The sequence below is a fragment of the Anomaloglossus baeobatrachus genome, chromosome 4 (genome assembly GCF_048569485.1).
Source record: "Anomaloglossus baeobatrachus isolate aAnoBae1 chromosome 4, aAnoBae1.hap1, whole genome shotgun sequence".
Classification (NCBI taxonomy): Eukaryota; Metazoa; Chordata; class Amphibia; order Anura; family Aromobatidae; genus Anomaloglossus; species Anomaloglossus baeobatrachus.
This window is the reverse complement of record NC_134356.1, coordinates 596,108,232-596,123,656: the sequence shown is the minus strand read 5'-3', so window position 1 is coordinate 596,123,656 and position 15,425 is coordinate 596,108,232. Positions and strand designations below refer to the sequence as shown.

Here is a 15,425-nt window from a genome sequence, read left to right as displayed (position 1 = left end):
AGAAGCTACAGACTGCCTTTGAGACCCGGACTGAAGCTGAGCTGAGGATGCAGTTTTATCAGTGCCGGCAACGGACTGTGGATAGCGTTCGGGACTATGCTTTACGTCTGCAAACCGCTCTCCGCACGCTAAAGCGGGTGAACCCCATCAATGAGGCGGATAGCAATAAGATGTTAGTGGAGCAATTTGTGCAGGGAATGAAGTCCCCTGAGGATCGCAAACAACTCCGGCTGTGGGCCCTAGAACACCCCGATGTGGACTTTGCTGTGTTAAAGGAACGGGCTATTAAGGCATTACAGCCCCCAGCTTCTGAAGTCATGGAGCCAGCCCCGTGGCCCGTCGAGACGGCCCCCGTTGTGGTGGCTCCCGCTCCACCGACCCCTTCAATACCTGCAGCCCCAAGCAACACCGTGGAGGAGCTGGCAGCTCGGGTCCGTCGCATGGACGGGGACCTCGCCAAGATCCTTGCTGCACTTCAGCCTCTGACCTGACCTCAGCCTCCCGCACAAATTCAGCTTGCTGACAGCCCCGAAGACGTCCCATGGATGCAACGGAGAAGCCCTAATATCCCGCGGAGCAGACCCCCAATCTGCTACAAGTGCCGTAAGCCTGGTCACTACTACCGACATTGCCCGTTAAACGAGCAACCCCTGGGGCCCCGGGCCAATCCTCAGGAGTAGAACATCGTGGCCCCCCAGACTGGCGAGACCGATATATCGGGGCCCGACCCATCATCCCCGTGGCTGTGGACGGCATACCGGTGATGGCTCTCCTGGACACTGGATCACAGGTAACCACCATACCCTACACGTTGTACCAGCGGTATTGGGGAGCAGACGAACTGGCACCCCCAGATAATAGTATAACACTAATTGCTGCCAATGGACTCCCACTGACCCAAGTGGGGTATAAACAAGTGGCCATGACAGTGGGGCAAGCTGAACTACAACATCAGGGTATGATTGTGATCATGAATGAGCCCAGTGATCATAACCCGAAGATAGTGCTAGGAACCAATGTGATGGAGCACTGTATGACTGATGTGTTGGCCCTATTGCAACGCAACAGCTGGCCGCCACTGCGGCAGGGAGCCGGCAGAGAGCTGTGCAGCGTGAGATCCGAGCCTTGATGTACCGCCAGCATGTAAGCTCAACAGGAGGGGAGATCGGTGGAGTGAGAGTAATGGATGTAGCTCCTTTGACTGTGCCCCCTAGGAGTGAGATGATGATTTGGTGTAGGGCAGCTGTAGGGCCTCAGGGACGTGATTACCCGGCCATGATGGAGCCCGTACCCTCTGAGCACTGGCCCACTGTAATGGCTGCCCGAGGGGTGGTGGATATGAAGAAAGGGAGAGTGCCTGTGAGGGTGTTGAACTGTGGAGAGGAGGAAGTCAGGCTTCCCCGGTATGCCACCATTGCCAAGCTGCTCACCCTAGACCCTCACACTATCCATGAGGCCAGTCCCTCAGTACTCCCACCTACCACTAGCACTCCCCCGCCCAAAGGGGAGGCCAAGGAGTGGCACCAACAGCTACATGTAGGCACTGATGACACCCCTACGCATCACCGGGCAGGGGTACACAGGGGGGTGCAGGAGTATGAACAGGTTTTCAGTAAACATCCACTAGACTTTGGGCAGATCAAAGGGGTCCAACACCACATCCCCACCGGTGAACACCCCCCTATCAAAGAGAGGTATAGACCTATTTCCCCTGCACACTACCAGTGTGCCAAAGATATGTTAAGAAATATGAAGGAGGCAGGGGTTATTCGGGACAGCTGTAGTCCCTGGGCCGCTCCGTTGATACTGGTTAAGAAGAAGGATGGTACCATGCGGATGTGTGTGGACTACCGGAAGATCAATCAAATAACCCATAAGGATGCCTACCCACTGCCTCGTATCGAAGAGTCTTTGGCCGCACTAAGAACTGCAAACTACTTCTCTACCCTTGATCTCACCAGCGGGTACTGGCAGGTGGCCGTGGCCCCAGAAGATCGGGAGAAAACCGCCTTCACCACCCCGATGGGGCTCTGTGAATTCAATAGTATGCCGTTCGGGCTGTGCAACGCCCCAGGAACCTTCCAACGGCTGATGGAGTGCTGTCTGGGACATCTAAACTTCGAGACCGTCCTGTTGTACTTGGATGATGTGATTGTTTTATTCCCAGACGTACGAAGCCCATCTGGAGCACCTGGCCGAGGTGTTCGCGTCCCTTGCCAAGTATGGGATGAAATTGAAGCCCTCAGTGTCACCTGCTGAAACCCAGAGTGCAGTACCTGGGGCACGTGGTGAGTGCAGATGGTGTTGCCCCTGACCCTGAGAAGATTACTGCCATCCAGAGCTGGCCGAGGCCAACCACGGTGAGGGAAGTAAGGCAGTTCCTGGGCCTGGTGGGGTACTACCGGCGCTTTATCAAGGGATACACGAAGATGGATGCCCCCATGCAAGATCTCCTCGTGGGACAGACCAAAGGTGGTAGACCCATTGGAGCTCCACTGGTGTGGGAGGAAAAGCATGAAGAATCCTTCTGCTAGTTGAAGGCGGCTTTGACCGGAGAAGAGGTCCTGGCGTACCCTGATTGATTATGGCCGCCCGTTCATCCTCTACACCGACGCCAGTAACGTGGGATTAGGAGCAGTCCTGTCCCAGGTCCAGGATGGAAAGGAGAAGGTGATTGCCTACGCTAGCCGAAAGCTCCGGCCGACAGAAAGGAACCCGGAGAACTATAGCTCCTTCAAGCTCGAGCTCCTGGCGTTGGTATGGGCTATCACGGAGCGGTTCCGCCACTACTTGGCTGCAGCAAAATTCACTGCATTCACGGACAACAATCCGTTGACTCACCTGGACACGGCCAAGTTGGGCGCGTTGGAGCAGCGGTGGGTAGCCCGGCTAGCCAACTATGATTTCACCATAAAGTACCGAGCCGGTCGTGTCAACATAAATGCTGATGCACTCTCCCGAATGCCCCATTTGTCAGAAGAAGGGTACTACGAGGATGACGACCTCGAGGAGATCGAGTTGCCTGCATTTCACCAGCCACCTACTGAGAAGGTACAAGTACATCAGCAACGGGTGGATCTGGACCCACGGCCCAGTCAAGAGTGGCAGGAAGCTCAGGACCGGGCGCCGGCTGTTCGCCTCGTCAAGACTCTGGTGGAACAGGGTGCTATGGGAATAGACCCTGCCGCTCCAGCCGAAGCCCAGCGCTTGTGGAAGGAACGGAAACGGCTTTACCTACACCAAGGGAGGCTGTACCGTGAGCTGATCAACCCGAAGACCCATGAGAAGATTTGCCAGTTGATTGTTCCTCAAGCTGATGTGGCTACTGTCCTGCGGGCATACCATGACGGTGCTGGGCACTTCGGGTGGAAAAAGCTGGAGATGCTGTTGAGGGAGCGGTTCTACTGGAGTGGGATGCGTGAATCGGTGGAAGCCTGGTGCCGAGAGTGTGGTCCCTGTACGCTGAGGAGAAAGGACGAGACCAGCCAGAGGGCGCCCCTGCACCCAATCATCACACATCAACCGCTGGAGCTGGTCGCCCTAGACCATGTCAAGCGCAGCCCCAGCAGAAGTGGGTACACCTACGCATTGACCATTGTAGACCACTACTCAAGATTCATGGTGGTTGTCCCCGTTAAGGACCTAACTGGTCGAACTGCTGCTCGAGCGTTCCAGGCTTATTTCTGCCGACCCCCATGGATACCCAGAAAAGGTGCTAACTGACCAAGGCCCGGCCTTTGAAGCAGAGGTGTTCCACGAGTTTTGCCAGTTGTACGGCTGCAAGAAGATCCGGACCACTCCTTACCACGCCCAGACCAACGGCATGTGTGAGAAAATGAACCATTTGGTCCTGGGACTCCTCAAGACGCTACCGCTGGAGGAACGGAACCTGTGGCCGGAAAAGCTACCCGACTTGGTCGACATGTACAATAATATTCCGTCTAGCTCGACGAAGTGCACCCCGGCGTATCTGATGAGGGCTCGGCCCGGCCGTCTGCCGGTGGACCTGAAGATGGGGTTGGAAGCCCCTGAAGCGCTCCCCTCGACGGCTGAGTGGGAAAGTCGGAGGAGAGCACAATACCGGCAAATTCAGGAGTACGTGGAGAAAAACCTCAGTCGAAGCCGTGGACAGCAGGAGCACCGGTTCAACCAGAAGGCGTCTGCAGGTCCTTTCCAACCAGGAGATGTGGTGTTAAAGCGGAAGAGGAAGACCCACAAGCTGGATGATCAGTGGGAACAAACCCCATACGTCATACAACCCACAGAATGGGAAGATGGAAAAGCCTACCAGATCAGTCGTGACCAAGGAGGCACTCTGGCTACCGTTTCCCGGGACCATCTAAAAAGGTGCCCACCAGCATTGAGGGCCATGGCTGAAGTACCGGTTCCTCCACCAGCAGAGAAGGCAGCAGAGGTAATCCACACTGTAATGGGTGACTTCCCAGCAGACTGGCCTACACAGAACGGCGCGGTGATTCTTCCAGTGATACTGTTCCTACAACCCGTGGATGAAGAAGTGGTGGAAGCTGTCAACCGTGAGCCAGAACCAGTGCCATAGGGATGAACCTGTACCCAGCTCCCCTATACCTCCGCCTGCTCCACACTCTAGCAGGGAGGAGGAACCGATTGTTCCCTCTACCCCCATTGTCTAGCCCCACTGACACCGGGCCCCGGAGGTCCACCCGTCCCAACCTAGGTAGACCCCCACTTAGGTACAGGGAGACCGTCCTGTGAGTAAGAGGGGTCAGTAAGACTGAGTTTAAGTTTGTGTTTTGAAAGTTGAAAAATGATAAGAAGAAAATAATTACCGAAGTTTCACCTGATTGTCTGTGTGATTTGCAACCGGCCGGAGCCGGCACCGTTGTCCCCGTGGGGACCGTTTACAAATTGTTGTTGCATGGGAACTATCCATGGACAAGCCCGTGAACTTGCAGGGCAACCACAAACGTTAAGTGGCTTGTAAATAATTGTTTGCCGTTACCGTTTCCGCAATGCCGCCTCCGGAGAGGCAGATTGGAAGGAGGGCCCGCAGCAGAGCAGGCTGGGGCCCAGCCACCAAAGGGACCGGTGGTTACCCTCTGGAGGGGAAGGACAGATCCCGCTCGGGTACCGTGTGCTGGACTGTGGGTTAAGGGGTGCTGCCTGGGTTTTAGGGGCAGCATCAGGGCCAGGTTACTTGGGTGGGAGAGAGCGGAAACCGTAACCGTAAACCGTTTGAAACGTTAAAGAAATGTGCCTCCCGTAAGGGAAGAGTTATTAAAAATGTATTTATGTTTTATTAACCTTGTTACCCCTTTTTGGAGAAAAATAAAACCGGTGTTGGAACGGCAGCCCGCGGACGGTCTGCATTTTGCTAAGGGGGAATGTGACGCCCTGGGCAAGCCAGGGGTCACAGGTCACTGCACCATCACACCCTACATCCCAGTTAGGAACACCAAAGCTAAACTAAAATCCTTGTTGCCTTCCTCCAGAGGCTGGGGTTCACACCAGGGGGGTGGGCCAGGCGGTTGGCTCCGCCCACCGAGGAGGACACAGCTCTGGAGGCGGGAAAAACCAGCAGTCAAGCTAGGGAGGGAGAGGAGTAAACAGCTAAGATGAGCTAAGGAAGTGAAAGTAGTGAAGTGAAGTGGAAGTGGTAAAGGAGGAGTAAGAGAAGCTGAAGGAAAGTGAGAACAGTTACAGCAAAGAAGCTTGAAGTGTGTCCAGCTGTGTGCAGGACAGGGTCAGCAAGGTCAGCAACAGTGGTGATTGTCTGAAGGGGTGACCGTTTGGAAGTTCCTGGAAGGGCCGCGGACGGGTAGTGACCCGGCGGTCTGGAGCAGCGTACCAAAGGACAGTCAGCACCAGGGCAGGGGCCTCTCGGACCCCGGCAAGGCTAGGAGTCGCCATAATTTGCCAAATCCGTCAGTGACTGGGACGTAGATCCCCAACCCCCCCCCCCCCCCAACAACCAAGTCCCGATTGAAGGCAACAGCCCAACCTGTACAACAGAGACACCGCCACCGCCAGGGCACCAGTTTCTGAGGGCCAGCGCCTGCGGGCAAAGAGTAGAGCTCCTCCGGCCCAGCTTGAAGCCGGGGAGCGGGTTACCGGTGGGAACCCATCGCGACCAACAGACAACATTAGGTGCAAGGAAAAGGGACATCACCACTACCGACTGGGTGAGCAAGTGCAGCCGTCCGTGGGACCGACCAACCAGCCGTTTGTTTACCAAGAACTGTGTCACTGTCTCAGGCTGAGTGAGTACCACAGTGCCGCAAGGCACAGCGCTGCCCCCGCGTCCCTGCGCCCACCAGGCCCTGCACCCTGCGCTCCATCACCGGGCCCCGGGATCACCAACCCCTACCCACGGAGGGGCAACACAACACCTGGCTGCTCCGCATCACCATCCCCGGCAGCCCCATATTGAGCAGCGGTGGTGCTACAAATCACCACAACCATGGGTGGCGTCACGGACATTATCCCAACACCCAAATCCCCCTTTCACTCACGGGCGAGGAGCGCCGCTCGAGAACCCCCAGGATCCGGCCCACAGCTCGAGCCACCACTGAGCAGCGGCGACCGCCGGACCAGAGCAGAAGGGGTGAGCGCGGTGTGCTGACACCCTCCTCCCCGCCCGCGACAGTACTCACTCAGCCTGAGACGATGACACAGTTCTCGGTAAAACACACGGCTGGAAAGACGGTTCCCACGGACGGCTGCACTTGCTTTTCCCCAGTAGTTGACGGTGACGGTCCCTTTTCCTGCACCTAAGATGATGATGGTTGCGATGGGTTCCCACCGGTAACCCGCTCCCCGACTTGGATATGGGCCGGAGGAGCCCTACTCTGCCCGCAGTCGCTGGCCCTGAGAAACTGGTGCCCTGGCGGTGGCGGTGTCTCTCCGTTACGGTTGGACTGTTGCCTTCAATCGGGACTTTGTTGTTGGGAGACAGTCGTCCCCTTCACTGACGGATTTGGCAAATTATGGCGACTCCTAGCCTTGCCGGGATCCGAAAGGCCCCTGCCCTGGTGCTGACTGTTCCTTGTATACTGCTCCAGACCGCCGGGTCACCACTAGTCCGCGGTCCTTCCAGCAACCTCCGGGCAGTCCCCCTGCAGACTATCACCGCCGTCTGCTGACCTTGCTGTCACTGTCCGGGGCACCCACCCGGACCAACTTTAGACTTTACAAACTGTCACTACTTCCACTTTCCTCCTTTACCACTTCACTTCCTTCTACTTAACTCCACTGTTTACTCCTTCCACTTCTTCCTCCTAAACTCATCTGCCTGGTTCTCCCGCCTCCAGGGCTGTGAACTCCTCGGTGGGTGGAGCCAACCGCCTGGCCCACCCCCTGGTGTGGACATCAGCCCCTGAAGGAAGGCAACAAGAATTTTTGGTTAGCCTTGGTGTTCCTAACTGGGGTGTAGGGTGTGGTGGTGTTATGACCTGTGACCCCTGGCTTGCCCAGGGCGTCACACATGCACCTCCTAATACTGAAAATCTAGAAAACCTGCCACATACAGAAGGAAAATATTAATCTTTTGTGTCTTAAATCGGTGTTTGTGCAGCGTTTAGGTAAACAATACATTATATGGGGAGTAAACTTGAGAAAAAAGCGACAGTTGTTGAGGAAGAAATATCTTATCTTTGCAAATTATTAACCACAGTAAAGAAAAAGATCAAGATAAGCAAAATGAGTCAACTTTAGGGTACCTTCACACTTAGCGATGCAGCAGCGATCCGACCAGCGATCTGACCTGGTCAGGATCGCTGCTGCATCGCTACATGGTCGCTGGTGAGCTGTCAAACAGGCAGATCTCACCAGCGACCAGTGAACAGCCCCCAGCCAGCAGCGACGTGCAAGCGACGCTGCGCTTGCACGGAGCCGCCGTCTGGAAGCTGCGGAGACTGGTAACTAAGGTAAACATCGGGTATGGTTACCCGATGTTTACATTAGTTACCAGTGTGAGCAGGGAGCCGCGCACACTGAGCGCTGGCTCCTTGCTCTCCTAGCTACAGTACACATCGGGTTAATTAACCCGATGTGTAATGCAGCTACATGTGCAGAGAGCAGGGAGCCGCGCACACTGCTTAGCGCTGGCTCCTTGCTCTCCTAGCTGCTGTACACATCGGGTTAATTAACCCGATGTGTACAGCAGCTACATGTGCAGAGAGCCGGAGCCGGCAGCACAGGCAGCGTGAGAGCTGCAGAGGCTGGTAACTAAGGTAAATATCGGGTAACCACCTTGGTTACCCGATGTTTATCTTGGATACAGCTTACCTCAGCTGTCAGACGCCGGCTCCTGCTCCCTGCTCGCTTCATTTGTCGCTCTCTCGCTGTCACACACAGCGATCTGTGTGTCACAGTGGGAGAGCGCCTTTGAAGAAAACGAACCAGGGCTGTGTGTAACGAGCAGCGATCTCGCAGCAGGGGCCAGATCGCTGCTCATTGTCACACACAGCGAGATCGCTAATGAGGTCACTGCTGCGTCACAAAAAGCGTGACTCAGCAGCGATCTCGGCAGCGAGCTCGCTGTGTGTGAAGCACCCCTTAGCAAAAAGTCCTGAGATTAGAGAAGCCTTTGATTTGCATTCCTGATAATGTGAGTCAGGAAGTCTCATGTTGTTGGTGTATAGCAACCGTCTATGTATGGGACGGCCAATATACTAAACAAATAAGCGGAAGAGACAAAAGATTATTATATTTATTATACTATTTGGGAGGCAAATGGGAGGTACCATTTTTATTGATCCGACTTTAACCTTTGATGATGGGACTCAGCAGTTATATCATTTGTTCCTTTTAAAATTTGTGATATATTTTATTTACTATTAGAAAATTGTCTGCGTAGGATCAGACTGTAGACAGGGCCAGCTCCAGGTTTTTGTGGGCCCCATGCACACACAGATGCACACCTACACAGATACGTACACCTACAGGCATACGTACATATACATATTTGAAGACCTATACACTGACAGACATATACAGTACAGACCAAATGTTTGGACACACCTTCTCATTCAAAGAGTTTTTCTTTATTTTCATGACTCTGAAAATTGTAGATTCACATTGAAGGCATCAAAACTATGAATTACCATAACACATGTGGAATGAAATACTTAAAAAAATGTCAACTGAAAATATGTCTTATATTCTAGGTTCTTCAAAGTAGCCACCTTTTGCTTTATTTACTGCTTTGCACACTCTTGGCATTCTCTTGATGAGCTTCAAGAGGTAGTCACCGGAAATGGTTTTCACTTCACAGGTGTGCCCTGTCAGGTTTAATAAGTGGGATTTCTTGCCTTATAAATGGGGTTTGGGCCATCAGTTGTGTTGTGCAGAAGGCTGGTGGATACACAGCTGATAGTCCTACTGAATAGACTGTTAGAATTTGTATTAAGGCAAGAACACCCCCCAAAAAAAACAGGCAGGCAAGTATTTTACTCGCGCAAAAAAAAAAAAAAAAAAATCAGCTGGAATCCCATACTGTCCTGTGTTCTTTTGCATACTCCACTGCCCAGATGCTGTGGTCAGACCATGTCCCTCTACGGTCAGGCACGGCCATTACACAGTACATAGCAGGGACACATATATAAAATTCTCAGCATAGGAACTTTTTTTTTGTTTTTTTAAATAAACACATTAAATTGTGGGATATTATTACTATACTATTGATTTAAGATTTAACTTTGTGGGGAAAACCCATTTTAAATTTAATCTGTCAGGTGGTTTTCTAGTACAATACTAATGTTATCTTTATAAAGCGCTTAAGGATACATTTCAGGATCAGCAACTTTAACAGCTCATCTTAAGGTGGTGTCACACACGACGACGACAACGTCGCTGCTACGTCACCATTTTCTGTGACGTTGCAGCGACTCGCTGTCACTGTGTGTGGCATCCAGCAACGAGCTGGCCCCTGCTGTGAGGTCGTTGCTCGTTGCTGAATGTTCTGCTTCATTTCTTTGGTCGTCGCTCTCCCGCTGTGAAGCACACATCGCTGTGTGTGACAGCGAGAGAGTGACGAAATAAAGCGAGCAGGGAGCAGGAGCCGGCATCTGGCAGCTGCGGAAAGCTGTAAACGTCGGGTAACCAATGGAAGACCTTTCCCTGGTTACCCGATATTTACCTTCGTTACCAGCCTCCGCCGCTCTTGCTGCTAGTGCCGGCTCCTGCTCTCTGCACATGCAGCTGCAGTACGCATCGGGTAATTAACCCTATGTGTACTGTAGCTAGGAGAGCAAGGAGCCAGCGCTAAGCAGTGTGCGCGGCTCAATGCTCTCTGCACTGTGACATGTAGCTGCAGTACACATCTGGTAATTGACCCGATGTGTACTGTAGCTAGGAGAGCAGGGAGCCAGCGCTAAGCAGTGTGCGCGGCTCCCTGCTCTCTGCACATGTAGCGACGTTATGATCGCTGCTGTGTTTGACAGCTAAGCAGCGATCATAACAGCGACTTACAAGGTCGCTGTTACGTCACAGAAAATGGTGACGCAACAGCGATGTCGTTGTCGCTATGTGTGAACCCAGCTCTAGTCCTGTTATCTTGTTGTAAGCTCTGTAGAATTTAGTGTGACATAGTAACTAGTCAAGCATATGTAAATGTAAACTGCATATGCCCTGCTTTCCCCTCCCACCCATACTCCCTCCCACCTCTCAGCAGTAATAGTGAATGCACTGAGAGGAGGTAGTATTGATTATGTAATTTGTATTTACATACTTGACTAGGGAGCACAAGACCTTGAATTATAGGGAGTAAAGAAATTACTTTCCAGCACATACACCACCATGATAAACCCAATAACACCACAATTTATATCAGTAACATGGTGTGTGACATAGTAGGACCATGGAAAAATCGCCAGTCAACAACATACACAAGAAAAGAAGCGATCAGACTTCCAGTACCAATAATAAATATTTATTGTGAGCATTACATAAGGCACAGTGACAAGCATACAACAGGGTGCTCAATCCGGTGAAACCATAGATGGATGGTTGGGAAGGAAGGAAAAGATGGTAAAAAGCCCCCAATCCGTATCACAGTGGTTACTCAGAACCTAATATGGTGATTATATACTCCAGGAGTGCTCAATAGACAAATCTCCATATCACATTGGTTACTGTGAACCTAATATACCGATTAGAACTCCAGGAGTATACCATGCTCAAACCTCCCATGTGAGACATTACCACAATTAAACCCAATGGTAGTATAGAGTGTTGCAATAACTTACCAGGGAAGATCTCTCAGGTAACACCGGATGGCACCCTCACCCGACGAACGTCCGTTTCGGCGGATGCCTACGTCAGGGGTGGTGTAAACCCTGACGTAGGCATCCGCCGAAACGGACGTTCGTCGGGTGGGGGTGCCATCCGGTGTTACCTGAGAGATCTTCCCTGGTAAGTTATTGCAACACTCTATACTACCATTGGGTTTAATTGTGGTAATGTCTCACATGGGAGGTTTGAGCATGGTATACTCCTGGAGTTCTAATCGGTATATTAGGTTCACAGTAACCAATGTGATATGGAGATTTGTCTATTGAGCACTCCTGGAGTATATAATCACCATATTAGGTTCTGAGTAACCACTGTGATACGGATTGGGGGCTTTTTACCATCTTTTCCTTCCTTCCCAACCATCCATCTATGGTTTCACCGGATTGAGCACCCTGTTGTATGCTTGTCACTGTGCCTTATGTAATGCTCACAATAAATATTTATTATTGGTACTGGAAGTCTGATCGCTTCTTTTCTTGTGTATCTTGAATTATAGGGAGCTTATTGCAAGACAACAGGAGAAGATATAACAAGTTATTGATCCTGAAACGTTTTCTTAAGCCCTAGTTATAGATAACTTAATTGTAATAAAGGGAATCTTTCAGGTGATTTTTTTTTTTTTTTTTTTTTTGTAAAGCTCTTGCCCCACCAGAATGTACAGATGCTCAGCGTGCAGCGCAACACAAAGTAACAATGGGAATGGTATAGAAGGAAAGCCCTGGTAATGGGGAGAGGGAAGAGGGGACGACATCTGCAACTCGCATGTGTGTAACCTTTGCATCCTTTAGGGTCCTTCCCTCAGTTGCCGCCACTTGCCCATGTCTTCACTTGCCATGTACTTGCCCTAGCTAGTGAGAAGGCAGGTGAGAACACTAGTCATACCATTGTATTAATACATAGCGAGCTAAGGGAGACAGAGGGAAGATATGCACAAAAGGGAAATCACTCCAAGCTTCCCAGAATGTAGCTAACCAAAGCTGCAATAGTCACAACTCCTCATCTTTGTCTAAAGATGGTCAGCATAAGAATGAAATTGTAGAACTGGTGTCAGATGGTGAGACGCATGACCTTTTTATGGCAAAGGGGAGTGGTCACAAAACGGCAGCACCTGATAAGGCTACAAAAGAATGACAGTCCTTAACTCCTACAGCACTAAAAGTAGATTCACTGAAATACAAGTCATAGACCTGCGCATAATAAGGTAATGTAACCTTATGGTCCCAGACTCGCCAGAGGTCTCCCCAGAGAGGGACACACTAACACTCTACAACAATGAATAATACCATTTTAATAACTCTTCAAAAGTCTCTATATACCTGTACTAAAAATTGCACTGGTATACCCTCTAATACATCCTTACGATGTATTCACATGAGCTATACCACCTGTACAACTCTTGTCCAATTCTCTATTAGGGGGTCTAAAAATCCCTCTCTAATGTTCATAGACCCCATCATTTAGTATGATCTAAAAGTCCTATTTATTATCTTGGTCCAAAAACTGGTGTAAGGGGAAATTTTTGAATTGCTACCTACAAATTCCCTGCCCCTATTGATAACGGCTGACCACTATTTTTAAGCGGTAGCCTACTTATAAGTGGCCCATAGTCTTATTAGCAATTCTGTTATAGAGTGTGTGTGTGTGTGTGTGTGTGTGTGTGTGTGTGTGTGTGTGTTATAATCTCTAGTCATTGTCCCCTACACACGGAATAGGGAATAACTTGCTGGTCACTGATGGCATGGCAGCCAGATTCCCCCCCCCCCCCCATTTGTCAGGAGGGCTGATCTGAGCAGAGGTGTGCTTGCTTCACTTCCGCCCCTTTCATTGCCTATGGCATGGGTTGCCAATTCCAGTCCTCAAGGGCCGCCAACAGTGCATGTTTTCAGGATTTCCTTAGTATTGCACATGTGATAATTTAATCACCTGCACAGTTGATGATTCCAACACCCATGCAATGCTAAGGAAATCCTGAAAACATGCACGGTTAGCGGCCCTCGAGGACTGGAGTTGGTGAACCCTGGCCTATGGGACTGCCAGAGAAAGTGAAGTATAGCAGAAACGGCCGAGAAGATACAGATATATAAAGAATGCCGGTCTTTATAAACTCAGCCTTCACCCCGTTATTTTTCCCCCGCTGTGTGCACTAGCTCTATATTGGTTAACCAATTTAGAAAACTTCTGGTTTATCACCTTAGGCCTGTTTCATACGTCAGTGAAAAATAGACGTTTTTCACTGATATGTAAAAAAACAAACAAAAAAACCCCAAACACGCATATGTCCCTCTGTGTGCCGTGATTCACGGCACATGTGGGTTGTCAATGTTCAATCTGTGATATGTGATCCATCATCCGTGATTGCACATGGACTTATACTCACCTGTCCCCGCTCCTGCTGTCAGTGGTACTGAACTCTCCGGCTCTGTTTCCGGCCAGCGCTGACCCCTGCTGCAGCTATTTCCTGGTCGGCTGCTCCTGCGTACATAAATATAGATGCAGTAATGAGCTGGCTCTGAAGCAGAGGCCAGAGACGGCTTCGCTGGAGCAGGTGAGTTAAAAATGTTTTTTATTTTCAATGTCCGTGTTTTTCTGGTACGTGTTTCACGGCTCACACCACTGTGTGGTCCATGGGACATCAGTGATGCCAGAAAAAACGGACATGTCTCCATGCGGCAATCATGGACGTGTGTACGCCGCACGGAGACACGGTCAGTGAAAAGTCACTGTTTGCGCAGACCTATTATAATCAATGGGTCTGCGCATGTCCGTGATTCTGATACGAATAAAAACTAGCACATGCATACCAGAATCACTGACGTGTGAACCAGGTCTTACAGAGACATTGAGTATAGGGTTTTCAGTATGCAAAAAATAATGCATTAATTAATCTACAGTATATTGTAGCCTTTTTCATGTTCTACAACTCAAGTGCAGTACTGCCTTTTCCGCTCGTTTGCTTGGCCTGTTTAGCGGCATTTTATATCTTTGCACTATACTTTAACGTATCTCAGTCACTGTTTACACTACGACCTTGGAGCATGGTTTCCTAAGAATGCATTGGAATAACCTGTTTTTAGATCACCTGTAATAATGAGTAACCAGGAACATTGTGACGTTGCGGGCAGACACACTTTGCTTACTCTTTTTATACTTTTCGATGATCAAATGATGGATATAAATGTCCATTTCCTTTGTAATTTATGTCTTATCTGTTTTTTTTATTGCAGCTGACATCTGTCTAATCATCTGTGGTGTGTAATTAGGAGCAAATCATGGCCGCAGTAAGTATTCCCCATGTGTCCCCATATGTTGTTGGATCAATATCTTTATTACATGAGCTGTAAATAGATATTTCAGCGCTGTGATTCCACCTGCTACACAAAGCGCCTTGTATTGAATCCTCCACTAATCGCCACAGATTAATTATTGTTATACCCTGATTGCCTTATAGCGGCCGCCTCACCAGGTTTTACAATACAAACTGCTTACTACTAGTAAATAGATCTGAGGCTTAAGATAATGGTGTAATTTCAGTAGTTTGAAAATCTGTCAGAATGGTTATGTTTTTATAAAATTAGCATTTTATGAATCCAGCCTAATGGTGTGGGAGCTTATGAATCCAAATGTATTCAGCCGGTGCTCACCCAGCCTGACAACTGCAGCTTGTACCAAACAGGGTGGGAGCTCAGCAGAGAGGAGGGGCACTGAGGCACTGTGGGGAGAGATTGAGAAAATATTTAAAGGAATATACTAATAATTTATTTATTATTATTATTATTATTATTATTATTATTATTATTATTATTATTATTGCCCCATTAATTCCATGGCGCTTTACAAGTGAAGTGAAGGGTATACGTAAACTAGTACAACAATCATTAACAGTACAAAACAGACTGGTACAGGAGGAGAGAGAACCCTGCCCGCGAGGGCTCACAGTCTACAGGGAATGGGTGAGGGTACAATAGGTGAGGACGGAGCTGGTTGCGCAGTGATGTACTGGACTGAGGGTTATTGTAGGTTGTAGACTTGTCGGAAGAGGTGGTTCTTCAAGTTCCTCTTGAAGCTTTCCACGGTAGGAGAGAGTCTGATATGCTGGGGTAGAGCGTTCCAGAGTATGGGGGAGGCACGGGAGAAATCTTGTATGTGATTGTGGG

General features: G+C 50.0%; 1 protein-coding gene across 2 annotated transcripts in view; it reads left to right on the top strand.

Moving 5' to 3' along the window:
- Positions 1-15,425, top strand: part of ANXA4 (annexin A4) — a 132,511-nt gene that overhangs the window by 42,494 nt on the left and 74,592 nt on the right. For both annotated transcript variants that reach the window (XM_075346161.1, XM_075346162.1), the window contains exon 2: positions 14,496-14,549. In XM_075346161.1, the coding sequence (XP_075202276.1) occupies positions 14,541-14,549 (9 nt within the window). In that variant the 5' untranslated portion in view covers positions 14,496-14,540. The remainder of the gene's footprint in view (positions 1-14,495; positions 14,550-15,425) is intronic.